This window comes from Botrytis sinoallii (assembly GCF_014898435.1).
Source record: "Botrytis sinoallii strain Bc 23 chromosome Unknown BSIN_032, whole genome shotgun sequence".
In the NCBI taxonomy this organism is placed as follows: domain Eukaryota; kingdom Fungi; phylum Ascomycota; class Leotiomycetes; order Helotiales; family Sclerotiniaceae; genus Botrytis; species Botrytis sinoallii.
This window is the reverse complement of record NW_024066059.1, coordinates 161758-188340: the sequence shown is the minus strand read 5'-3', so window position 1 is coordinate 188340 and position 26583 is coordinate 161758. Positions and strand designations below refer to the sequence as shown.

The following is a 26583-nucleotide window of genomic DNA, read 5'->3' as shown; positions in this document are numbered from 1 at the left end:
TGAAGATGAAGCAGTCTGTTGATTTAAATCAACTTGGTAGAATGTAACAATGTCCTCATTCGATGAGTTTCATCCAAACCCCTCTCTCACCTAAACCCTTGGCCTCCCATGCCACCCCACTCACTCCCTGTTCCCCGCGTATCACCCCCAACATTATCGAAAATTCCGTCCAAATTCATCCCAGTACTGTAAACCATATTCTGAGGATTAAATCCTGTACCCCCTGCTCCACTCGTGGTCGTAGTCGTGTTGGTCCCGTGCATCATCCCACCCATGCCCCCTCCACCAACTCCTCCGTTTCCACCTCCAGGTGCTGCCCCAGACATATCGAAACCGTGCTGGGCCTGCATCATATAAGGTGGTAACGGACCGAAAAGTTGTCCCTCCAACTCATCAAACATTCCATTTCCAGTCCCCGATCCACCACCACCCATATACATCTGCTGCGCTCTGGTGTTATCTATATCATTTTCCTGCTTCATAATTTGTGCATCGAATTCCATCATCGGTTGATTTGGATATGCAAAAGGATCTGTAGATGGGAACATCAATCCTGTGAGATATGGTATACTGTTATTGGCATTGAATTGATTTTGTACACCATATTGTGGAATGCTATGACTAGTCGAAGCGGTGCTTTCAGGAGTGCCAGCAGTGGACAAATCACTCGGTGATACGAGATCTTGAAACCCTTGTCGAAGATTTGGATTGGATGCTGTGTTCATGTGGAAGCGGTTGCTTAAATTTTGCATTGGAAGGCCGCTGGTTTGGAGAGAGGTAGGGGTCTGGGGGAATGTCGTCGCGCGAGGTATTGGAGTGAAGTGACTAGAATTTGGTCTTGGAATCTCGGGACTACTGTGGTGCGTCGGTTGGGTGGATGATGGCGCGGATCTCTTCTTCTTCGATGGAGCCGAAACGGAACGATTTTTTAACTTCTCTGGTAATTGTTCAAACAGTGGCTAATTTGGGTTAGATAAATATTACATTGTGGAATGGGGCACTAACCTTGAGAGTTTCAGAACATCTATCAGCGGCCATACTTCTTTGAGCGAGACCGGTTAGAGCATCCTTTCCATCATTTGCGTCTGCCAAAATTTCTGCGGCTCCACTCTTATCGGGATTCTCAAGAACGTAGTATACCAAGGATATGACAGCGAAGAAGGTTGTGTACATGGTAAACCAATACGCCCCTACCAACAGACCTTGCTTCTTCATCTCTGCAGTAATATGAATGATATTGCGGGCTACACTGACACAAGCAGCTGCACATGCATATGATCGCTCATCAATGGTTTTCCCAGCGCAACCTTTTCCAGAGACATAATGAAGAAACGGTCGATATAGCATCATTTGAACGTGCGCGTATGCTAGTCGTAGAAGTTGTTGTATACTATATTGCCATTAGTAAATATTCATGATCACTCCAAGATCTAGACCATTGGGGCAAATTTCGTATCCTATATCAGAGTATGGTATCCTTGACTCACCGTATTAATTCGGGTGGACCGTCACCTCCAGGACGTAGTCCCATAGGTAACATGTCCAGCCAATCTGCTAGATCCTTTTCAATCTCTCGAATTTTTGAGTGACTAATAGTATATGATGCCTTGCTGTTTCCTGAGATAGATTGCTCTAAACCCTTAATCGGATAGATGTGCTTGATAACCTTCGTTGTAATACCCATGAGTCGAGTATGAGCATTTGAAGCCACAAACAATGACATCTTGCCAGGAGGCATAGGAAGAATCGCGTCCTTGGTTATGTATTCATCATCTACCTCAAGTGGCATATCTTGGTCAATGTCGTCGCTACTTAACATTATAGGAAATCCTAGAATAGCAGAAACATAGGTATCAAGCTTTCGTATTATCCAGAATACTCGCTTTCTAGTTTCCCGCTCAATAGGATTAAAGTTGCCACTGAGGCTACGGTGTAAGCCTATGCGCAACGCAGATCTCAGGGCAAGACCTATGTAAGAATAGCATATGCTCAAGTTTGATGTGGCTTGTAAGAACTGGATCATGAATATAATTGTTTGCAAAGACGTCATGTCACGACAATCAGTCAGATCCATCATTTGCCGAGCAGCTTTGTAAAATTTGAATCTAATGAGATGTTAGTCTTGCAATAGATTGGAGACGAAGTAGCACCAAGATCTAAGCTTGTACTCATCCATGAAGTTCGGGTAAGACGAAGCTACGGAAGTATGTGCAAACTGTCGCTAAAGACTGCACTCACCCTTGATCCATACTACTTTTATACTTCTTCCCATCCGGGTCCGTGGAATTAGAGGGCTGTGACGAGAACATGCAACCCAAAGCTAAAGCCATGTATAATAACGGCAGAAATTTATGCTCTTCATCACCAAAACTGTCAGGTGGTAGATCGTATATCCTATTCAACATTTTATAAAAACTGGGTTCATGAACGAAACGCAAGAGACAACAAGCGCAATGCAATGAATCTTCACATAAAGACATGGCCACTTCTCGCGGAGGTAGGTCCATTGTGTTAGGAAGACCAGAATCATAAGGGGAATCAGTAGATGATCTTGGGGAATCGAAAGTGGGTGGTATTTGCGCACGTGGTGGTTTGGGAAGCAAGTTGGGAGATCCGAGTAAACTACCAAATTGTTCACGCAGACGTCTAATGAAGACAGTTCCTGAGGAACCACCATGAAAGTCCCAGTTTCCACGTTCGTCAAGATCGAGTTGCCCGGTGGATTCTATCATTGATCGCAACTGCGCGTCTTCTTCTGACAACGGTGGCTGTTGTGGGGTCGCGCTTGGCATGGAGCTCGTAGTCGAAGGGGTTGTTGGCGCAACCTGTCGGTGCAGTAATGATGCAGCATCTATGTTTGGATCGTTCAGATTTATGTTTGGGAGATAAGCTTTAATAATGCTTTCTGCTCGTTGTAGACGAAGCTCCAACGATTCGACATACTGCGGCGCTGGGTTCCTTCTTCTATTTGAGGGCTGATCATATGTACAATCTGTCATGGCACATTGGTCAACGATGGATGTCAAAATACGTAAATCACAAACAGTATCATACCATAACTATATACAGTGCAATGAGTACAAGGTTGCTTTCCATCACACTTTATTTTCTTCCTCCTACATTCATCACAAGCCCTTGTAACTCGTCTCCTCTTTTGCAAGGGCGCCGGACGTGGTTGCGATGAAGGCGCAGGCCATTCCTCTGCTGGCTCCAGGTCGGGAGATGATTGATTCGGACTGAGAGGAGTTTCTTGACTGGGTTGAGCTGGAACTGGTTGCGATTGCGGCTGTTTGTCGGTTGATGTGCCTGACATCTTTGAAAAAAATTATAAGTAAGAAAATTGAAAAAGACTTCTTGAGTCGCTATCTCAATGAGAGAAAGGAAAAGATGAATCAATTGTAACTTTCTATTATTCTGCTACGATTAATGGAATCACAAATCGGACTGGCCGAATGAGGTATTGGTAAGGAAGGTAGTGCTCGGGCAATTGACCCCTCTTATTCTGATGGAATAGTCTTGACGTTGACGCCCTCGGATATAAGGAAAAACTGGGCTGAAGCAGAAGAGTCAATAGGAAAAGGGTAAGGCAAGGTAGTAGCAATTGACAAGAAATGTTCCGCTTGGCAGCGCAAAAGATGCAGATATTGAGGTCTTGGGAGGTATGACAACGTATGGATGTGTGTATGGATGTATGGATGCGAGTAGTGCGGATGGATGTATGTGTATATGTATGTATGTAGGTAGGTAGGTATGTAGGTATGTAAGTATGTATGTAGGTAGGTATGGTATGGTATGGTATGAAAGTAAGAAAGTAATTAAGAGAGAGCGCGAGAGGTCGATCGTTTCTTCTAGTGACTCGATGGAATTCTATTATGCATAAATTGCATGAAGTACCCAGTCTGCTGAATAATAGCATACCATTGGGGGAAAAAAGGGACCTTTCTTCTTCCTCTTCCTGTTATTATTACATACATATAGGGAAAAGGTATGCGGACGTAAAGAAAATAATCGATGGAGTAATTGGCATTGTGCCATGGTTAAACCGTTACTGTAATGAGATAACGACTAATAAAGAAAGGATGATTTCACCCAAATATGCAAGCAAGCAAGCAAGGCGGATCTTGCGGACATAAAAAAGATGGCATGGGATTGGATCGAATTAATTGATTAATGGGGTATCCCGAGCTCCTCTCTCTTTTGGGTCTTTTTTTTTTGGCTTTGAAATGGATTGGAAATATTGAAATAATTGGGTCCCTTCAAATGGTACTCGAGTGGTAGGGACCCGTGAAGTGAGTGAAGGGAAAGAAAGGTTGGTAGGATGAAGAAGTGAAGAAGGAAAAAGAAAGAAGGAAAAGAAAGAAGAAGTTATTAAAGTGAGGTATTACCTTTGTAGGTTACAACTTGACCACGGTAGGTGAGTGGTGGGTAGGTGGGTAGGTAGTAGTAGGTAGTAGGTGTAAGTAGTATGTAGTAGGTAGACATTTCCCCCCTTTGCTCTTCGAGTCCCTCTTGGGTAACAATGTATGTTGTCTTCTCTCCAATTGAAGTTCATTCATTGAAAGAACTTGATTCATTCACCTCCCTACCTAGGTATTCATGGATTGATGGATGGATGGATTGATCGATTGATTGATTGAGTGCTCGCTCGCTCGCTTGCTTGCCTGCTTGATTGATGTGATAATATTTCAATAAAATAATCTATTCTGTACGGTAAGTACGAAGCCAATGCAGTAAGAGTTCATGATCGGCACGCACTCTTTCTCAATGGGTGAAGGTGCGAAAAGCTTAAAGGTGCAGAATAGTGGGACGAAATAGAAAGATTTAAGAAAACGCCAGAACATCATTGCCAAGCCACTTGGAATCATTCGATAAGAGGTCCGCCGCCGAGCGGGATCACTATCCATTAAGTAATCAGGGGCAGGGATCGTGAAGGGATGAATTCCGTATTCGCTCGATCAACCCAAGTTGGGTCACACCGTCACCGGACTATACCGCATACTTGTTAGGAGTCAAATTATGAATGTCGGATAGTCGGGACCGGTAGATGCGAGGCGTGAGGAGAGTAGAGCATCATGTAAAATGGACGGGAGGAAGAGAGAGAGAGAGAGACCGTGAATCCTTTGCGGTCTGAGGTATTTATAACGTTTGCCCTTTGTACGTGTGGGCGTGTCCTGTCCTGTGTCTACTCCGTATCTCCCTCCCTAGCTTTTCCAGCCTTGTGAGTTCAAGGATGTTCCATTTACTCCGTACTATCTGATGAGGGGTCCGAGGAGAAATGACAGTGATATCAATTACAAAGTCTTGGCAAGGCGGAAGCTAGCGAGGATGCACATCTTGAATGACTCAAATTATTCAATCCGGTTAATTGTCCTTATTCGCACGCCAGGGACGATATGGATGGACGAGATAAGTTGCACAATAAGGAATGAGGATTTTATACAAGCGCGAGGTAGATACTAGGTAGTCCATGTTTTCAGTCGAAGATAATAATACAATAATACTCACCTCGTTTGAACATTAGGTATAGTTTGAATGTAACCATCAATCCTTTGCATACTCATACTAGGTATTCCACTCCAATGTAGACATCCCAATATCCATGGATCCATGGACATACTACTATACTAGCCACTGGAAAATCCATTTTGGTGCGTGGGCTACTTTGTGAATGTGGAGCTTACTACCTATTCTGTACACTTACATTTGGCAGATGACTTTCCTTTATCCCAGATACCTAGGTAGGTAGGACTTTTCGAAATGCTACTTACTAGGTGAGTAGGTAGGTAACCATTCAGATCAAGACATTTATCATTTTCTTTTTTCTTCCTTTTTCTGACATTTACCAATTCCACCCGCGCCACCTTATTAGTAGCTCCACGGTAGCACTTAAGATCATTCTTGTATCCATCTGTACATATCTCTCCTCGGATCTACTTGGAGATGTACCCGGGTAAGGCTGGAGACTCATGGTCCTTTCATTTTTTTATGTCTGTCCTCTCTCCGGACCTACCTCTCACATGCCGTTCATCACATCCGTGGTGTCCTGTTTTGCTCTTGGAAGGCCGACTCGACCCAGGTATCCTTGTCAAGATAATACGGCGCTTTCAGATGACTTGCATCAAGGGGTCATTTCTCATGATCATTTCACTCTTTTCGCCCAACTCCAAATCCTTATCAATCTCATAAATGAATACTTATTCACTCGGTACAGCCAGGTAGTAAGCATTGGGTAGGGAGGGGGTAGATATGCTCACATCATTCATCATGTTCCAAGATACAAATAGATTTGCTTTGCTTTCCCACCATCGAATCCGCATCAGTCAACGCCATCCAACGCCATCCAACGCCAATGGATCCCCCCACGACAAATCAAGCCACAAGCCACAACGCAAGTACTAGGTAGGTATGTACGATGTACGAAGTATGTATCATGAGCCCAGAATTTCTAGATTCTCCTTAGTCCATGCCCGCATAAAAGGCCAATGAGGGGCAAAAATTGGAAAATGGAAAATGGAAAAATTTCAAAGTTGGAAGGAGGGGCATGGCTGCATTTGAGTGCGTCATACCTTAACGTACTCCGTACTCTAGTCTCTGGTACCCTTCTTTTGTCAATTGCATCAACTTTTCCGAATAGCCACACTTCAGAACCACACAAATCTCATATATGATGGCCTTCATTGGCTCCGTGGGCTTCATGACCTTCACATCCATGATATGAGACAATGAGGTTCATGGATTATTATTTTGTGTTTTCGTCTTGGTAAGGCAAGGAAGAGAGAAAGAGAGAAAGAGAGAGAGAGAGACAGAAAGACAGAAAGAAAGACAGAAAAGATGTACATTGTACATACAATACAGTATGTAAGAAAAGATCCATTCAATGCAATGCTTCTTTTATTTGGGTCTGGCTGTCGGAAAACCACAATAAGTGTAAATCTCTTACACATATGCTCATTTTCATTCTCATCAATTGGTCTGTCAGATTTGCTCTCTGGGATTCTTACTTCACTACCCACGCTCTACATACCGGTAGTATAGTATGATGGGTTAGCAAGAAATATACCTTGGTAGTAACTTTACTCTTTCATATGATCGCTACTACTATTTAAACTTAAATGAATCTTTTCCTGTCCTCTTTTCATCTAGCATTTATTCTTTTTTATCCAATCGAGTTGCAAGATTTGTAAAATCTTAGATTGTACCTGAATTACCTACCTTGAATTGTTCTGGAAACGAACAACAAAGGAATCCTTGACAACTTCACAAAGCTCTACTTGAGATACAGATTGCTTGTATCAGTTTGTCGGGTGTTTGGATCCTGTTATCATCATTTACAACATCAATTGATAGATTTGACATAAAACATAACCAGCAAGATGACTTCCATGAAACCAATCTTCTGTGCTACCCACCCCAGAGCTTGCTCTACCGCATTCGAAAGAGTGAGTCCCAATTGATTCCGCAGCTCTCTTGGCCAATTGACTAACATATTTTTAGGTCTTTATGACTCGCGATGATGTCCTTGCCTGCGTTCACGAACCCTTTGGAGATGCATTCTACTTTGGTCCCGAGAGACTTAGCCCGAGATATGAGGATGATGAAGCCGCGCGCCAGGAGAGTGGTTTCGCAGATAGTACATATAAGACAATTTTCGAGAGAATTGAGAAGGAAGGAAAAGAGGTTAGAATTGAATCCGCTTCTACTGTTATCCCGGTCTTTCCTTTATATGGCATTGATCCTGCAGGTTTCTCGGAGCTCTCGAAATTAGTTTGGGCACAAGACAAGTGTCTGACACTATGGACTCTTTTTCTACTATTTGATACCCAAATATTCTCTGCACCAAAATCACCAGAGCTCTAGTCCCATGTTTTGTAATCCACGTCCTCATTGTCGCTCTAAACTATCTCACGGAAGATATACCTTTCATGCGCCCGAATTTATATCCATATCAGCATATGTTTTTATTCTGATGAATCAGCAACTTACGCCAAAATAGGGTAAACGACTATTCATCAAAGATATCATTCACTACCTTGTACCTCCTCAAGGGAAACCAGCATCAATTGCTCCCTCGCTCGGAGGTAAAAGTGTCAAGAAGGGCGTCGGCACTAATGGCGAAACAAATGGGGTAAATGGGGTGTCAAACGGGGAAACCAATGGGGTCAACGGCCACACAAATGGCCATACCAATGGACACACTAACGGCACCACCGCCAAAGCTCCATATCCATACAACACCGTCGCCGAGCCCGGAAATCCCACCGTCGTCCCCGCCGAAATCCTCAAACAATTCCACTTCACCTTCCTCATCCGCCATCCCCGCTCCAGCATCCCCTCCTACTTCCGCTGCACCATTCCTCCCCTAGACAAAGTAACCGGCTTCTACAACTTCATGCCCGAAGAAGCTGGTTACGATGAACTCCGTCGCGTCTTCGATTTCCTACGTTCCAAGGACCAAGTTGGTCCCCACATCGCCAGAACCCCCGAGTCTGAGGCCGAGAATCTGAAAGATGGGGAAGTGAGTATCACGGTTATTGACGCAGATGATCTGTTGGATAATCCAGAGGGTATCATTAAAGCGTATTGTCGAGAGGTGGGCTTGGAATATAATGCCAACATGTTGATTTGGGATACCGAGGAACATCATGAGAAAGCGCGAGAGGCGTTTGAGAAATGGAGGGGCTTTCATGATGATGCGATTAACTCTTCCAGTTTGAAGGCGAGGGAACATGTAAGTTTTTTTTGTCCCTGCTTTACAACTTTTCCCTTCCTTTGGGGGATTGAACTGCATTGAAATCAAAACGCAAATACTAACACGTTACAATTAGAAAAAGAAACCCAAGACCGTAACCCAAGAAAACGAAGAATGGACCGAGAAATACGGCGCGGATGCGGCGAAAATTATTCGGGAAACGGTGGATGCGAATCTTGAAGATTATGAATATTTGAAAAATTTTGCGGTTAAGGTTTAGGGAGGACGTTTTCTTTTTGGGAGGGGAAGGGGGAGGGGGGGAAGATGTATTCTCGACGCTGGAAAGGCGAATGGAAAAACGGAACAATAGACCATGAGGGTGATGAGAGTGGGCGGGTTGGAATTTGAAATGAGATGGGCTGGGATGGGTAGTGGTTAGGAGAGTTTTTAATATATATATGTGAATATATATGTGAATATATATGTGTGTGTGTATGTATGTATGTATGTATATATGTATGTGTGTGTGTGTGTCTGCTTTGATATGGGATGGGATGGGATCGAGTATATATATGAGAATGAAATATGAGACGATAAGGGAGAGAGAGAGAGAGGAGAAAGGAGAGAAAGGAGAGATTTCGCTTGTGTTTATATAAATATATATATCTTTTGCTGTATTTCATGGTTTCATTTGGTTATCGCAGTATGTCAGCATTCTTTTTTTCATAGTGAATACTTGTTTGTATCTTTTTAGTAGGTATTTGGGGGTTTGTATATATGTATATATATATATATATATATATATATGGATACATACCTAGGTATATGTAGATAGATAGATAGCACAATGCGATGCGATGCGGGACGGTGTGATACTATGTGATTTTACAATATATATCTACATCTACATCTCTCTAGCATGTCCCTATCCCTACATCCCAAACACATATATTCTCCTCTTAAAGGATTTTAGGCGCAGGAGTCTCTGTCTCTGTCTCTGTCTCTGCATTTGATTTAGTTCCCAACCCCAATGGTTGAGCTCCCGCTCCCAATGCAGATTCAAGTTCTAATTCCTGCGTCTCAACCGCATCCACCGCACCAGCTTGCTCGCGCGAAAGTTCGTATTCCTGCGCCGAGCCGCCCGTCCTTTCCATCCATGCTAATTTTTCCAACTGTGCCTGTCTTTCCTGCGCCCAATTGTCGGCGGGGGATTGTCTGATTCTTTGGGGGAGCACCTTGGGACCCTTGCCCATTGCGCGGTGTTTCTCCATGAGCGCTATGTGTTTTGCCCATCTCTCTTCTCTCGCTTTCATGATTCGTTCATTCTCCTCTCTGTTTTTCCTCTTCTTTTCTTCGTTGGCTTCCTTTATCGCTGCGCGCTGGGCTTTCCATTCCGCTTGCTTTTCGGTGCTCAGTGCTTGTCTTTTGAGGATGTCTCGGTTATTTCGATCCCAGGGTAGAGTATCGTGGAGAACAGCTTCACCCCAGATATCAGATCCTTCGCCTGCGTAACTTGCGTCTGCGAGATCGCTCCATTTCACTTCTACGACGCCTTCCTTTCCAATTCCTTCAAGACCTATTCTTTCGCTTCCGTATCTGATATCTTTGAGAACAGCCGCCATGTCGGCGACGGTGTTAGCTTTTTGGTCATTTATTTTGCGGGAGCGCAGTTTGGAGGTGAGATGGATTTTTGATTTTTGATAGTCGGACTCGCCCGGTTGGGGCTCGCGTTTGAAGAGGGGGGAGGAGGGGTCCCAGGAGTGTTCGTGCCGTTTGCGGTATTCGCGAAGTTTTTGGAAGGCGCTGAGGCCGGAGGAAGAACAGCCGGGTGGGAAGGTTATTAGGGCCATGGGGTACCAGTGATCTTTGCGGAGGGCGGCAGGTCGGGTCTTTTTGCCATTGTAGGGGAGTTGGTGGAGGGAAGAGGTGTTCTAGTGAGGGGTGAGTGAGGGTTGGGGTGGAGGGGGCGGGGGCGGGGTAAGTATGGGAGGATTTGGGGCATTGAGTATATTGGTAAAGAGTAATTGAAAGGCAGAGAGATAATACGTACATCCATTCCCCTAGTAAGTGAGTAGACGACTTGATTCGTCCGTAAGTGATTATAGACATATATCTGCTCTCCATGTTCCGGACGATTGGGTGGTTGTCTCGCCGTCACCGACTTCGTTGATGCATATCTGACACCCGCTGTCTTACTGACCGAATTGCCGATGCAATTCCGAAGTGATGGAACACTCATGACTATCAAGAATGTGAATTGATTGACTGGAAATGCGGGCGACAGCAATAATTTCGATATCTTGAAAACCAAAATTGTCCTAGCGTCTTTGGCTCCATGGATCAGTTGTTGCCTGATTATATTATGTAATATTGGGCTCCAAAATCAGGCCACTATAAAGAAACTTTTTCGTTGGTGCCCGGGCGGAAACCAGGCGGATGCAAGCGAGCCAACTTTTTTGGTGTGTGGGGTCAAAAAACGTGTGGTTTGATGTTGACGTTTCTAGAAGCTACGAGGTGATCCTAGAAGCTCATAGGATAGTGCGAGTAATTTCGAGATATATCAAGTATTTACTATGAAATAGGTCATCGTATGGGTCTCATCTTTGAAGCTTCCTATATAAATGAGTGTTTTCTTTGTACTCGAGAGATTTCTTTCCTCATCATCAAGAAATAAAGTCGTATTCAATTCGAATCACTCATTGAAATAATTCATTTGCTTTAATAAAAATACTCTCTTACGCTGAAGCTCGGTACTAAACCCCGCAGCATAATAATACCTACAGAACTTATTACTTACGTTTGAAACCATACAACAACGAAAACACACACATACGAACTGAACACAATACCGCAATCATGTCTACATCTGACATGTCCTTTACCACTCGGGCGACGAAGTCCATAGAAGATGCCATGTCCAACGCAGAACAACATGGATCCTCTCAACTTCTCCCCCTCCACCTCGCACTCGCCCTCCTCGACCCCTTACCCGATCTATCGAAAGACCAACAGCAAACTATGAACGCCTCTCATGGTCATGCTTCTCAATCACTATTCCGACAAGTAGTTGAGCGAGCCCATGGAGATCCACAAGCTCTCGATCGTTCACTGAAACGCGCTGTTGTTCGTCTACCCAGTCAAGACCCTCCACCAGAACAAGTTGCCGTTTCGCATGCTTTCAATAAAGTTTTGAGGGCGGCGAAGGAATTGCAGAAGACACAAAAGGATTCTTTTATTGCGGTGGATCATTTGATTATCGCAGTTACTCAAGATACGGCTGTTCAAACATGTTTGAAGGAAGCCAACATGCCGAATGCTAAGCTTCTGCAAGATGCAGTTTCGCAGATTCGGGGAACGAAAAGAGTCGATTCTAAGACGGCGGATGCGGAGGAGGATAATGAAAACTTGAAGAAATTTACTATCGATATGACGGCGATGGCTAGAGAGGGAAAGATTGATCCAGTTATTGGCAGAGAAGAAGAAATTCGCCGAGTCGTTAGAATTTTGTCGAGACGTACGAAGAATAACCCAGTACTGATCGGTGAACCTGGTGTAGGAAAGACGACAGTTGTGGAGGGATTGGCTCAGCGAATTGTCAACGCTGATGTGCCGGATAATCTTGCTGCTTGCAAACTTCTCTCTCTGGATGTCGGATCGATTATTGCTGGAAGTAAATACAGAGGAGAATTTGAAGAGAGAATGAAGGGTGTTTTGAAGGAGATTGAAGAATCCAAGGAAATGATAGTTCTTTTCGTCGATGAAATGCATCTTCTCATGGGTGCTGGCGCCAGTGGTGAAGGTGGAATGGATGCTGCTAACATGCTTAAACCTATGTTGGCACGTGGACAACTTCACTGTATCGGTGCTACCACCCTCAACGAATATCGAAAGTACATCGAAAAGGATGCAGCATTCGAACGTCGTTTCCAACAAGTTTTGGTTAAGGAACCATCTATTCCCGATACCATCTCTATTCTCCGTGGATTAAAGGAGAAATACGAAGTTCATCACGGAGTTACCATTGCAGACGGTGCTCTTGTTTCTGCGGCTACTTTGGCTGCTAGATACCTTACACAAAGACGACTCCCAGATTCTGCTGTTGATCTCATTGATGAAGCAGCAGCAGCTGTTCGAGTTGCCCGAGAATCACAACCCGAAATCATCGACTCGCTTGATCGAAGACATCGACAACTCGAGATTGAAATTCACGCTTTGTCTCGAGAAAAGGACGAAGCTTCGAAAGCTCGCTTGGCTCAGGCTAGGCAAGACGCTAGTAACGTTGAGGAAGAACTTAGACCTCTACGTGAGAAGTATGAAAGCGAGAGAAAGAGAGGCAAGGATATTCAAGAGGCTAAAGTCAAGCTTGATCAGTTGAAGGTTAAGATGGACGAAGCTACTCGTTTGGGTGATACTAGCAAGGCTGCTGATCTTCAATACTACGCCATTCCAGAACAAGTAGCGTTCATCAAGACTTTGGAGAAAGAGAAAAAGGCTGCGGATGCGGCTCTTAGCTCTTCTTCTAACCTTGATTCCGGCGGATCTCTCATCACTGATACTGTTGGTCCAGACCAAATTAACGAGATTGTTGCTCGATGGACTGGTATCCCTGTTCAAAGACTCAAGGCTACTGAGAAGGATAAGTTGTTGAATATGGAAAAGGCATTGGGCAAGATAGTTGTTGGCCAATCGGAAGCTGTGAAAGCAGTCTCAGATGCCATCCGACTTCAAAGAGCAGGACTTTCAAATCCAAACTCGCCACCAAGTTTCCTGTTCTGTGGTCCATCTGGTACTGGTAAGACACTTCTTACCAAAGCTCTTGCCGACTTCCTCTTCGATGACGAAAAGGCTATGATCAGACTGGATATGTCCGAATATCAAGAACGTCATGCACTTAGTCGTATGATTGGTGCACCACCTGGATATGTTGGACATGATGCCGGAGGACAACTTACCGAAGCCCTTCGTCGCAAACCCTTCTCTATCCTTCTCTTTGACGAGATCGAAAAAGCAGCAAAGGAGATTCTTACAGTTCTGCTTCAACTCATGGATGATGGTCGTATCACCGATGGCCAAGGACGTGTTATTGATGCTAGAAACTGTATAGTCGTCATGACATCCAATTTGGGAGCCGAATACCTCGATCGTCCTAATGCTGCTAACGGAAAAATCGATCCTACTACTCGTATGATGGTCGAGCAAGCTCTTAAGGATTATTTCTTGCCGGAATTCTTAAATCGTATCAATGCTACGATTATCTTCAACCGTCTTACTAAGAGGGAAATCCGTTCTATTGTCGATGTTAGACTTGGAGAAATTCAAAAGAGACTGCAGAATAATAGTAGAGATGTTCGCATCGATTGTTCTCCTGCGGTGAGAGATTATCTTGGTTCAGCAGGTTATAGTCCAGCGTATGGTGCTAGACCTCTGGCAAGATTGATTGAGAAGGAGGTGTTGAATAGAATGGCGGTGTTATTATTGAGGGGAGCGATTAAGGATGGAGAGGTCGCAAGAGTTGTAATGAAAGATGGTAGAATTGAGGTTTTACCTAATCATCAGGGTAGTAGCGAGGAGGTCAGTAGTGAGGATGATATGGAAATAGATGAAGTGGATGCGAATGAAGCATTTGGTAGGAGGGGAGGAAATAGAGGTTATAGATATGAAGGGGATAGCGATGGAGACATGGATTTGTATCAATAAAGGACTTGATATAAGGGTATGAATGGGTAATTTATGATGATGGTTAATGACTAGGGAATGAAATGGGCGTTGGGTGTTTGGGAATTAGGTCTAAAATCAGATTATGATGATCAAATGAAATCAAATATACCCTGAAAGTTTTAAGAATTTGAATTTGCTACTGTGATTGTGTGAGATCTTGGAAGTAGTGATTGATCTTGGGGCTAGTGAAGGGAAATGTGAAGGGAAATAGGATATTAATTGCGGATGGTGAAGATTTTTGAAAACGATAGTCTGTTGGATAGAGGTGGAAGAAAGATACTGTGGTGATGAGTTGCTATCAAATACTCTGTTCACTATTTCTTAGAGGGGAAGGAAGGGTTGCTGCATGTCTAAGGCATAGCGAGGAGGAAGGACAGTGCTATTGTGCACAATTTCTGTTTCTATTTATTTTATTTACTTGTATATCTTCCTTTCTTCTACTGGTAGAGCTTTCATTAATCGTATACGGATATTGATATTGCCTGGTCTGCACTGAGATTGAATAGTTACATTTGTGTGAACATAATACAAAGTCGCCTAATCTGTTTACTGTTTACCACAGCTTGGTTTATGCTCCTGGGGGGAAGGAGGAGGAGGGAGGGGCTTAAGTGTGTAGTTTGCTAAAAGAGATGTTGTTGTTGGGTTTGATTCGTGAGGTTGGAGGACTATGAGGGATTGGGGAAAAGTATGGGAGTTGGATGATTGAATTGGGGTGCTGATGCTGAGGATGAGGATGAATGGATTGGAAATTTGGGGGTTGGAGGTAGGAGGTTTTTATGCTGGATTGGATTGTTTGGCTTGTTGATTTATTTGGAGAAAGTCACAAGGGAATTGGAACTATCGGCGCGCTGTTGTGATTTTCTCCAAGGAGGAGCAGGTAGATCTCGGTGTCTAACATTTCGAGAGATGAGGACAAATGTGTGGACGGATCTGAACTTTGGATATGATAGGGCGCTTAATTGCTTGGGATGAAGTTCATTAAAATTCAGAGCTGTTGCCTTTGCTGGGGATTGTTCTGAAATTGATTAGGACTTGTGAGTGTGTATGTGATGGCTTGGAGTGTTTTAGGTTTCTGAGATTGAATGATGAGAATGAGGTAAGACTGGTGAGTTTTTGTATTGAGGTGGAAGTTTTGGGCGGAGATTTGACGTGCTGGGACTTTGCTGTTTGGATATATTGAGTAACTTCAATGGTATGTGCAGAGATATTGGTTGTTTGGCCTGTGGTAATGAGTGAAGGGTATGCTTTTCCTGCTCCAAGCAGATTTGGCGTTCTGATGCGAGGTGACAGAAGTCAATGATGTAAGTAAATATAAGTTCCTATCATTTCTTCCAAGGCGAGTCTTCAGCATATATAGAATGCAAGTCCTGTGGTGCAATTTCGGTTCTGCCGATCTAACTCGATAAGTATGCTAATGGTTGAAATAGAGTGAAGGGAGCATTTGCAAGTGATGTGAACCAAGAGTATATATCATCTTCTGTACTCCTAATGGACTACCATCTAGTAAGGTTTTTGGTAGAGATGGTTTAGATTGCTGTCCGATCTTTTAGAGCTACCATACAAGAAATGCCAGGGGTTTGGTCAGAAGTAATAAGTCAAGTGCATGCAAATTTCATGCAACAATAGAATAAGCCCAAGGCTGGTTTGGATATATCCCGGCCGAGAAACACAAATAGACGACCAAACCATTATGTCGATTGGATACGATGACTCGATGCCTTAATTTGCGGTAATAAGTGAAGATTACATTCGCTTTGCTCTGTTATGAGATAGTATTCACATCTTGTTTTCAAGAGAGGATGGCTGATGGTGACCTTTCTTGATGCTAGCAAGATTGATTAGAAGGATAGCAAAGGGTGCTGTGCGTTCTTCATATTTTATAGTAGGACTTGAGCATTCTCGATATACTAGACGAGCTCCGAGTAACCTATTACTCGCACTGGGAAGCTCAATTTAAATTTCTTGAACCACTAATAAGAGAGCTAGATCATCCATACTTCCAGAGTTTGTTTGGAAATAAGGCTCAATGAACCTTGATATTACACGATTGAGAGCCGTAAGTGATATTCGTAATGTAAGAAGAGATGGAGCATTCTAACTGACTAGGCGAGCGTATCCTTATTCCATCTATCGTACTATAAAGACCAATTTGAGCTTATAAATCTGGAATAGTCAGAGAATGTCCTGGGAACGACTGAATCTAAAGCAACAAGCAACTGTATGTAACTCCAATAAATAAGGTGTTCCTTTCACCTTTCGTTTGTTGTACTGTCATGACATTGGATTGGCATGGTTGAAATTAGCGAGTCCATGGAAGCTTATCAGAGGATCAATATCACGTGACAAAATCTGTCTGTGCTCAAGCTGTATAGTTCCAATTTGTTCTTCTCAGCCCTGTTCACCCCACCACGGAATTTCGAAGTCGATTCGCCGATTGGACTGTACCCGAATAATCATGAATACTAGTGGCACTGCTTCCACCCCTCTTGGTATGTAACCTCATAGCCTGATATCTCGATAAACAGCTCTTTCTAACCTCAAGAATCTATCAATAGCTACCTTACTCGAAGCTTCCCGTGAGAAAAGCAGAATCATTAAGGAACGCGACGAGACACACTTATACTTGACTGGAGAGCGAAATAAGGACTATTGGACGCAACAAATAAGGGAAATTCTTATTCGACTTACACTATTGCAACAGGCAGCGCGCGCAATTACAGCACAGAGACCCTAGATTAAGATGGCTTCGTTGTACCCACCAATGTCACCTACTATGAGTAGGAAGAAAGCTCTTGTTGTTACTGGTAAATTGCCCATTGAACATTCTCAAGTAAATGTGTGAATAGCTATTAACCGGCTCTTCTGTTTGTAGATCCGCCAAAGTTCGATCTTGAAAGCTACATTGCGAATTATAAAGGTGAGATATCAAGTCTTCTGTGATATGTGATCTGTCATGGAGCTTTGTAGCTAACATTTCTTCTTGTTCAGGCAGAACCAGACTTGAGCGACTCTATCTCATCGGCATCACCTCCACCTTTCTCGGCGTCGAAGCTCTAAAAATGCTAATTAAAGAAGCAAAGGGAGGAAAGGATGTTACGATTTACATGGATGCATGTACTGCTATGACCAGAATTGCGCCAAGTGAACCAGAGGCTGTCAGAGATGATCAATGGATTGATGCTACAAATAAGTCCAACGCTGCGGAGGCTGCAAGCTTGGAAGCACAGTTGAAAGGCTATAAGAATAATCTAATCAAGGAAAGCATTCGGGTAAGTCATCATACTTGTATTCCACAGCAGGTGGATTCCGAAGATTGACTGGCTAATGAATCGCCGAACAGATGGGAAATGAAGATTTAGGAAAACATTATGAAGCTACAGGTCAACTTGCACTTGCATTCGAAGCTTATTCTCGTATGCGACAAGATAGCAATATGTCAAGACACGTAATCGATGTTTCTAAACATATCATTGAAGTTTCTATTGAAAGAAAGGAATATATCGCAGTTCTTTCCAACGTTCAAAAGATGAGAGGAACAGTTGTTGGCGCAGATGATGAGAAGGTTATTAAACCATTTTGCCATGCAGCTGAAGGTATCGCACAAATGCATGCTGGGCAATATGCTGCTGCTGCACAAACTTTCTTGCAGACACCTCCAGGAATGGGTTTGACTTACAATACAATCATCAGTCCTAACGATATTGCTGTCTATGGAGGTCTTTGCGCTTTAGCCACTATCGATCGTAACAAATTACAAAAGACAGTTCTCGAGAACTCCGATTTCCGCGCCTACCTCGAAATGGAGCCACATATTCGTCGTGCCATTCAGGCATTTGTCGGTAGCAAATATTCGGCATGTTTAGAGATTCTGGAGTCTTACAAGGCTGATTATCTACTTGATATTCATTTGCAAAAGCATGTTGATGAGCTTTACACACGAGTTAGAAGCAAGAGCATCGTTCAATACTTCATTCCATTCAGTTGTGTTACGTTTGAGACATTGCACAAGAACTTCGCTCCACCTGGAAAGAACATTGAAAAGGAATTGGCAGAGATGATCAAATGTGGCGAGCTGGATGCTAGAATCGATCTCGTTGCTAAGGTACATTTATTTCCTTTTTTCTTTGAAAAAAAAAACCTACTTCTACACTTCTTCCCCCTTACTCAATTTATCATGCTAACATATTCCGATCAGACCCTTGTATCAACGCCCAAAGCCAACCGTCAAGAAGTTCAACAAGAAGTTCTCAAGACTACAAAGCAAGTCGAACGTGAAGCTAGACAACATTTGCTACGTATGAACATCGTCGCTTCGGATATGGAAGTCAGATCACATAGAGAAGGTGGTAGAAGAGGCATGGGTGGCGGATTGGCTGGCGAATTATTTAGTGGTAATTAAGGGAAGTGTCGACGAGGGGCTGGTGACATGATGATACGATACGATACGATGAAAATGGCGTTTATGATTGATAGGGGCCGAGGCTGATTCTCATTTGGGGCGGCGTCTATGGTTCGGGGTAGGTATTTACGGGGAAGGGTTATTCATGTGCGTTGCATGATAGGTACTTACGGGCTATTTTATGTTCTCAGTTCTATCGGTTGAAAGATGAGAAATTAGATAGATGGTTGTTAATTCTTAGACATAGAGGAATACTATGACTTATGAATCTTAGTTTGTATCATTTGACTCGTCTGATGTTGTGAAACTGTGTATGAGGAAGTCTGGAGCGTAATTCTGGAAGGATTGACGGAGAAGCTGATATGGTGGAGATGAGGTTAATTAGCATGGTGTTGAGGCTGATAGGGTATTCGTGGAGCAAGGAGGATGGCGCAAGTAAGTAAGGAATGGAGGGTTAGATAGAGAGAGTGTATACAGAGGTAATGGTGATAGTAATGGGAATGGGAATGGAAATGGTATGTAGTGATTGGTGAATTTTAATGCAATGGAATAAAGAAAAGGGAAAACGAGACGTAAGTTTTTTCAGAGGAGAGTTTGAAGCTGTGAAGTTGGGAGGGGAGGGGAGGGAAGGTGGGAATGGGTATGGAGGGGAGATGTTTGTTTAGGTTCTTAAAGGCAGTAGATCTGGGAATGTGGATGGGGGTTGTTGGATCGTGGAGAATTCTTTGGGTGGGTTTGTTGGGTTTGTGCTTTGGACTGATTTTATTTTATTTTATTCGTATTGATATGTTTTGGTGGATATTTGCCCCAGGGGAAGGAGAGTGGAGGAGCGGAGGAGGAAGAGTTTAGGTGATAGGGTTCAGATTTGGGGTTGACTTTGGTTTCGATGTGGAGAAGAGAGGAGAAGGGAGCAGGGGCAGATGTGAATAGGGAATGGGGAATCTAGATTCCGAAGATGTGGAAATAGCGTTGTTAGGGGACGTCGGGGGGTGGAGGTTGAACTTGAATGCACAAATGGATTGGGAGTCAACTTGAAATCAGTGAATGAATAGGAGATGTTGATCTATGAATGAATACATGAGTTTCCAGGAATCCAAGTGAATGAGAAAGTCTACGCCTGTGTTCCAAAGAACGATATCGGAGAGAGAAGGGAAGAGGAAAGGAAAGGGAAGGAGAAGAAGAGGGATTTCAAATCGATTTCATGAGAAGCCCGAGAAGTAGAATAGCATAGTGCTGTGTGTAAGTAATGTATCAATTTGTGGGTCTATTTTCTATTTTCTAAGGGTACATACAATACACTACGGGGAATTCTTCCATCATGACCTACATATACGTCATATTTTGAAGTCTAAGACAAGGGATAGAAAGGCATCGCGAATGACTTCGAGAATTATTTGATACCCGACACTGTCTTATCATTCATTGAATCTGATGGCCGTCAGATTTCAATCATCGATTTTCTATTTTGTGAATGATCAGCATAGGCTACTCGAAGTAGCCCAATACATCTTGGAGATGGAAAACATTCGTGGTCGGAATGCTCTTACAGTAAGACTGAGTCCGGGGAAGTTTTCTTTTGGTGGAATTCTAGTTCAACTGTAGAATTGCTTATTGTGTTGAAGCGGTGGTAGTGTAAATGTATTGGCGGGAGACGAAGAGAAACATATGCCGAGTTCTCGGGAAACGTATAGTAACGTAGCGCTGTGGACGTAAAAACGATACTGAAATCATGGTTGGCAGACCGTAGAGATTTCTGCTGGTGTTCTGACAATAATGTATGCAATCTTACATTGATAAAGATACCTCACACGCTTAGAGTCAGGTATACCGATTTTTGGAGAGCGTGGTTGATGAAAATATGATATGAAAAGCACAAGTAGCGGGCTTGGAGAAGCTCCACATGAGAGGACATTGAAGGTCCATGAAATAAATAAAAATAGTGCTACATTGTTCTGCTGTTGAATATTCAGTCTTTGGGTCAATACGCACTCGGTAGTATTGGTAACAGAGGACATTAGTTGCAAGCTTCTGTCAAAGGCGCGAATCCGAAAATTTGATGAAGGACAGAAACATGTCACATATATCGACGTCGTGTATCTTGTGATTGACTGGGGGGTCATCTAGGAAACGCAAGAAATCCTTTGATACGCGATATTGATAAAATGCGGCAGAGATGGTGTTCACATTAGTATTCTGAAATGACAGGGAACTTCCATAGCCCAGACACAACAACTTCTGTAAAAGATATTTGGAGATGTGTGTTTAGGTTATACTTAGCATATAAAACGCGAAATCCTCCGGGTTCGCTACTGATTCATCGAAGGGGAATATAAGCTATTTCAGCTACCAAACAGAGAGAACATCTGTGTATCGCTGCCGTTATTCGTTTTATTGTATGATTATAGTGCTCACTTACAGAATCAAGATCACAGTATTCAGACCTATCACCTGTCATAACGATGGTATGATTTCAGCCCAAACTTTTGGTAAGATGGAGGTCTTAACTTTTTGCCATCAACAAAAGAAATCATGGTATATGGATCATGTAGCAATATACAATGCACAGTCTCATACAATTTGAAGCCCTTTGACACTACAAAGGAAATCTAGGAGAAGGGGGAAGCAGTCGGTCCCTCGCCCTAATGAATAAAGGGGGGAGATTGGAAGAGAGACGGGAAAGGAGAAAGGAGAAAGAAAAGAGTGATGCAAATACTCCAATTGGGTAACTTTTAAGGCAGGCTTAATACAACATGTGCAGCAGCACACCCCAGATTGTATTGCAATTCCCCTACTATCAAATTAAGGCTCTATAAGCATTATCAGATGGATTATCAAAGTTAATTGAAGTTCAGACAGTTTCCGATCCACTTTATCGACGCTCTCACCCGGGAATAGGAAATTATGGTATAATCTTATTTAAAAGAGGTTTAGTGTGACACAAAGCTGTTGAGTTATACGGTGATAATCACTGTTTGGGGAGTCTGAAAAGCATAAGAAGCTAAGATATGCATGCAGTATGAAAATCCCCAGATTGAAGATGCAAAACTAAACCAAGATCACCACACTTATGGCAATTGATTGAGTGAGCATCAAACATTGTAACGCGCAAGCTTTATATCCCTTAAAAGAACAAAAGATGTTGATATCATTTCAGTTGCAAAGCTGGACATTGAATCATTGTTGCAACACAAATGGAGTGAAGTGAAAGGCACTACACCGCCAACAACAAGAAACATCCGCGACTGCATTGCGATCGGTCAATGGTAGACATTCCCATTTCGAGGTTGCTTGATCCAGGTGCTAACAAAGTCATGAGAGGGGACATCAATTCAGAAGCCGAACACCATGACAACAGGTTAGTTCGGGACTCGGCAAGGATGACACAACGGCCGATCCGATAGTCTCCCGACAAGAATTTTCTGGAAATGTGCGGGATGGTGGCTAACCAGCTGTTATTAGATATGGCGGGGTAATCATGAGCTGATAAATGCATGTGATCTGCCAAAGTACCGGCTTGTCGGGATGAAGCGAAGACAAGAAAAGAAAACATATGAAAATTGAGGGGATTCCCATGTATGGAGTGTCTCGAATTCGAGGTGGCTTGAGATATGACATATGATTCGCTGCAGAAGATAGGGTGATATTGGCAGTGCAGTTTCTAGGCACAGACAATGTTGAGTCTAGGAAGACAGTCTTTTGCGACTGGGCCATTGATGAAATGCTGTTGGTGGGGTATCAAGTGTGCGTAAAACTGTAAAAATGGGCTTGAGAGCAGACCGGTGAACGGTGAACGGTGAGAATGAACAGGATGAACCAATCAGATACACGACGAGGAAGCATCAGTAGGCAAACAGTCTTCTCACAGGCACATAAGTAGATAGAATGTAGGTTGTTGTTGGCGATTAGTTGTGTATAAGGTTTGATTCGTCAAAACCCAAAATAGGAGTAGTGGAAGGGGCCGAACCTAGTATGGTCGACTGAAAAAGAGGACTAATTCTTGACCTTTTAAGGTACGGGCGGGACCGGTATTATAATATCGGCGATGATATGAGCTAGACCGCTGCAAAAGATCTTGAGAAGTTGAGAACTTGACCGATAGTGCAACACCAAACATCAGTGCGGTCATTGTTCTTGTCTTGATATCGTATCCCGGTAGGTATCGTAACTGCAAATCTCCAAGTCTAATCTAATCCTCCACGTAAAGGCTGTCTGTCGTATTCACATGTGGATTTGGAGAAGAGATGAAGCATGCTTGCGGATATCCCCAATCTTGGAAGAGTGGAGAGAGCAGTCCGTACTCGAGTAGATGTGGAATAGATGCGTGGCTCGTATATTCCGTCCATACTGAGTAGATAGATGTTGAGTATATATTCGGGCGAGGAGTTGGTTTTGTTGAAAAAGACGGAGAGCAGATCTACTTCAGGGTTTATAAAATTAGGAACATAAAAGCAGCCTTGAAGAAAGAATGAAGCAATGGAGTTTAAGGGAAAACAACTGCATACGCGCTTTAATGCATCGCTGCTTGAAAACGACTGTTATTGGAGGATGTAGGCGTGGAGGGGGGTGAGAGGAGGGGGTGTACACGCTCGTTGTGCTCAATGGAAACATTGGCAATCTCGAAAGAAGTGACACAGGAATCTGACCGAAAGAGAAATTTACCTAGGTAATGTGTACATGAATGACTACTTGGTACATCGTGAGACTTTGCATTCACAAAAGAAGAGTCCATGTTTGTTCGTAGGATAACACAGCAAAGAGTAGCCTCATCACCCAAAATAGACTTGCACTCAGATACAATAAATGATAATAAACACTTACACTTTTTCACTTGCACTTACCTGCATGAGCACATACCGGTGGCCTTCTTACTTGGTGGGATGGATGCACTCATTCATTGAGGTTATGTACCTAGGTGAGTATGCTTCGAAACAAGTGAATGCCGCAAACCATTCATGACATTGGTAGTTCTCTTGATGTACTCATTCATGGATACCTAGGTACTCATAGATAGACACTGAGTAGATGGCTTTAGACATTCTGTGGACATTCGATGAACATTCTATCAAACATTCTTGTTTACCATCATCATATTTCAGTATTAATCACGTTCGCAATGGGAATACAAGATATAAAACCGTTGGCTGACTCGTGTACTTCCTCCATACATGTCGAGATGCAGTCAACAGTCCATGATAGTCAACAGTCAACCAGTCCTACGTAAGGCATAAAGCTAAACTGATCCTCCAACTTGGCTATTGTGCTTCTCCTCTCCCAGATTAATCTCACCACCCCTCCCCCTTCGTAACCCCTTCATAACCCCTTCATCCTTCCAACTTTTCTTCCCTCTATACTACTCTGCATCACATCACAGTACAGCCAGTCTTACTATCTTTGTGAAGAAACAGAAACGAAATCATTCCCCCCAAAGCGAGGATTTGTATGTGTGTGACTTGGAATAACTTCAAAAGTTTCAGGTATCCCACCATATAAAATTAACACCATCCGATTGATACCAGAAAGAGATAAAGGCAAGAAAAAAGAAAGGAAAGGAGAGGAAAATCCGAATCACCGATATATCATAGGAAAATTAAAAATTTCCCCTCCTCTCTTTCTACCCAAAGACTCTTTTTCGACTCCGTCTGGCTCTCACGCTCATCTTATTTTTTTTCTTCTGTTCCTGGCTCCACTGCTTGCTTTGTACGGCCGTTCTCGAACCTTTGACCTTTTTTTAAGGCGATAAACGAGAGCGCGCTTGTTGAAAATACAAGAGAAATCCGACAAGCCCGTAACAACTTCATCCCTCGACTTGACAACCACGAAATATTTTCGAGTCGACAAAGATCACTTTGCGAAACTTCATCGACGATTTTCAAGACGAGATTATCGCATCCTTTGCGACATAAGCGGCGATATCAATAATTCAAAAAGGACCGGTGAATAAATCATAACAAATCACCTCGTTTTCACATACCTGTTTACTCAGAGTTCTATTCAGCTTAATACAGTTGGTGACTTCTCGAGCCCAATTTGTTAATACTGCCACAACATCACGACATCAGGAAAAATACTCCTTGAAGTGTAATTTTGACGTGGTTTTCATCAAAGAAATCCATTGAGGCGGATTCAACTTCATTGTAAGTTATTCGAACCCTCCTTAATTCTTGTTGAGCTTCGCTTCCAACATAATCAAAAGGCTCTATTTACATCAAGTTACCTTGGCATAGACTAATTCATAACGCGCAGCAGATCGAGAAGTGAAGTGAATAAAAGCCCTAGCGTAAACACATCTACGACTTTATAATCCACTGTCTTTTGACGTCCACCTGCTGCGGATTACATTACAACACCCACAGTCAAATTCTCCTGAAGGAGGACAAACGCGATGGCAGAACCAGAAGTCGATCTCGACTCTATCATCGATAGACTGCTAGAAGTTAGAGGCAGCAGACCAGGCAAACAAGTACAGCTTTTGGAACAAGAAATTCGTTATCTTTGCACCAAGGCTCGCGAAATCTTCATCTCTCAACCCATCCTCTTAGAGCTCGAGGCACCAATCAAGGTATGATATTAAGCATTCATTTGTTCAATGCGCTAGGCTCGCAAAAGCAATACTGATTGAATGGCATGATTGTAGATCTGTGGTGATATTCATGGTCAATACTACGATCTCCTCCGTTTGTTCGAATATGGTGGATTCCCTCCCGAGGCTAACTACCTCTTCCTTGGTGATTATGTTGATAGAGGCAAACAGTCTCTCGAGACTATCTGTTTGCTCTTAGCATACAAAATCAAATACCCAGAAAACTTCTTCATCCTCCGCGGTAACCACGAGTGTGCCTCCATCAACAGAATCTACGGTTTCTACGACGAGTGCAAGAGAAGATACAACATTAAGCTATGGAAGACATTTACTGATTGCTTCAACTGCCTCCCCATTGCAGCAATCATTGACGAAAAAATCTTCACTATGCACGGTGGTTTGAGTCCAGATTTGAACTCCATGGAGCAAATCCGTCGTGTCATGCGACCAACTGATGTGAGTCCACCAGATAAAGCTTTTCATTTGCCAGCTCTCAATGTGCCATGGGAGGAGGCCAGAGCTCTTGCTGATATGAAACTAGATTCCTGATTGCGGTCTCCTTTGCGATCTCCTCTGGTCTGATCCAGACAAGGATATCACCGGCTGGAGCGAAAACGATCGTGGTGTATCATTCACATTCGGTCCCGATGTTGTTTCTAGGTTCTTACAAAAGCATGATATGGATTTGATATGCAGAGCTCATCAAGTCGTCGAGGATGGTTACGAGTTCTTCTCAAAGCGGCAATTGGTAACACTCTTCAGTGCGCCCAATTACTGTGGAGAGTTTGACAATGCCGGAGCGATGATGAGTGTGGATGAGAGTTTGCTATGTTCATTCCAGGTAGGTCGCAATTGCAGTGTCCTCAATCTCATGAGTGTTATATTAATTTTCCTCTTCCAGATTTTAAAACCAGCGGAGAAAAAACAAAAGTACGTCACAACAGGTGGTCTAGGTGCCTCCAGCAGGCCCGTCACTCCGAGGAAAAAATAAAAATGATCAATTACGAACTTCCTTTTGTGTAGCAGGTTCGGACGCAGATAAGCTTAATTCGCGATTTTCCACGCAACGAATATCACCCTCGATCAATATGCGCCCTTTCACCGATCGCTTCTCTTTGGGATCCGTCATCTCACCAGACTTTTGCAAGTATCCTCCAGACACCTCGATCTCGACCAAATATACCTATTTGCGCGACA

General features: G+C 43.2%; 6 protein-coding genes across 6 annotated transcripts; 4 read left to right on the top strand and 2 right to left on the bottom strand.

Annotated features, from left to right (window-relative positions):
- Positions 1-86: 86 nt before the first annotated feature.
- Positions 87-3313, bottom strand: EAF02_011433 (uncharacterized protein; the record flags this gene model as incomplete). Its single annotated transcript, XM_038907480.1, has 5 exons — positions 87-959; positions 1006-1390; positions 1488-2105; positions 2239-2992; positions 3055-3313. The coding sequence occupies 5 exons, from the start codon at positions 3311-3313 to the stop codon at positions 87-89; spliced, it is 2889 nt and encodes a 962-aa protein (XP_038752702.1).
- Positions 3314-7373: 4060 nt separating this feature from the next.
- Positions 7374-8969, top strand: EAF02_011432 (uncharacterized protein; the record flags this gene model as incomplete). The annotated part of the gene is made up of 4 exons (XM_038907479.1): positions 7374-7439; positions 7495-7677; positions 7994-8728; positions 8826-8969. The coding sequence occupies 4 exons, from the start codon at positions 7374-7376 to the stop codon at positions 8967-8969; spliced, it is 1128 nt and encodes a 375-aa protein (XP_038752701.1).
- Positions 8970-9648: 679 nt separating this feature from the next.
- On the bottom strand, positions 9649-10928 carry EAF02_011431 (uncharacterized protein; the record flags this gene model as incomplete). Its single annotated transcript, XM_038907478.1, has 2 exons — positions 9649-10620; positions 10740-10928. 2 exons carry the CDS (start codon positions 10926-10928, stop codon positions 9649-9651), a joined length of 1161 nt encoding a protein of 386 aa, XP_038752700.1.
- Positions 10929-11545: 617 nt separating this feature from the next.
- Positions 11546-14386, top strand: EAF02_011430 (uncharacterized protein; the record flags this gene model as incomplete). The annotated part of the gene is made up of 1 exon (XM_038907477.1): positions 11546-14386. The coding sequence occupies one exon, from the start codon at positions 11546-11548 to the stop codon at positions 14384-14386; it is 2841 nt and encodes a 946-aa protein (XP_038752699.1).
- Positions 14387-16930: 2544 nt separating this feature from the next.
- Positions 16931-19077, top strand: EAF02_011429 (uncharacterized protein). The gene is made up of 5 exons (XM_038907476.1): positions 16931-17211; positions 17280-17324; positions 17396-17676; positions 17748-18509; positions 18603-19077. Exons 1-5 carry the CDS (start codon positions 17148-17150, stop codon positions 18804-18806), a joined length of 1356 nt encoding a protein of 451 aa, XP_038752698.1. The 5' UTR covers positions 16931-17147; the 3' UTR covers positions 18807-19077.
- Positions 19078-25188: 6111 nt separating this feature from the next.
- EAF02_011428 (uncharacterized protein) lies at positions 25189-26377 on the top strand (the record flags this gene model as incomplete). Its single annotated transcript, XM_038907475.1, has 4 exons — positions 25189-25365; positions 25441-25842; positions 25928-26227; positions 26288-26377. The coding sequence occupies 4 exons, from the start codon at positions 25189-25191 to the stop codon at positions 26375-26377; spliced, it is 969 nt and encodes a 322-aa protein (XP_038752697.1).
- Positions 26378-26583: the final 206 nt, after the last annotated feature.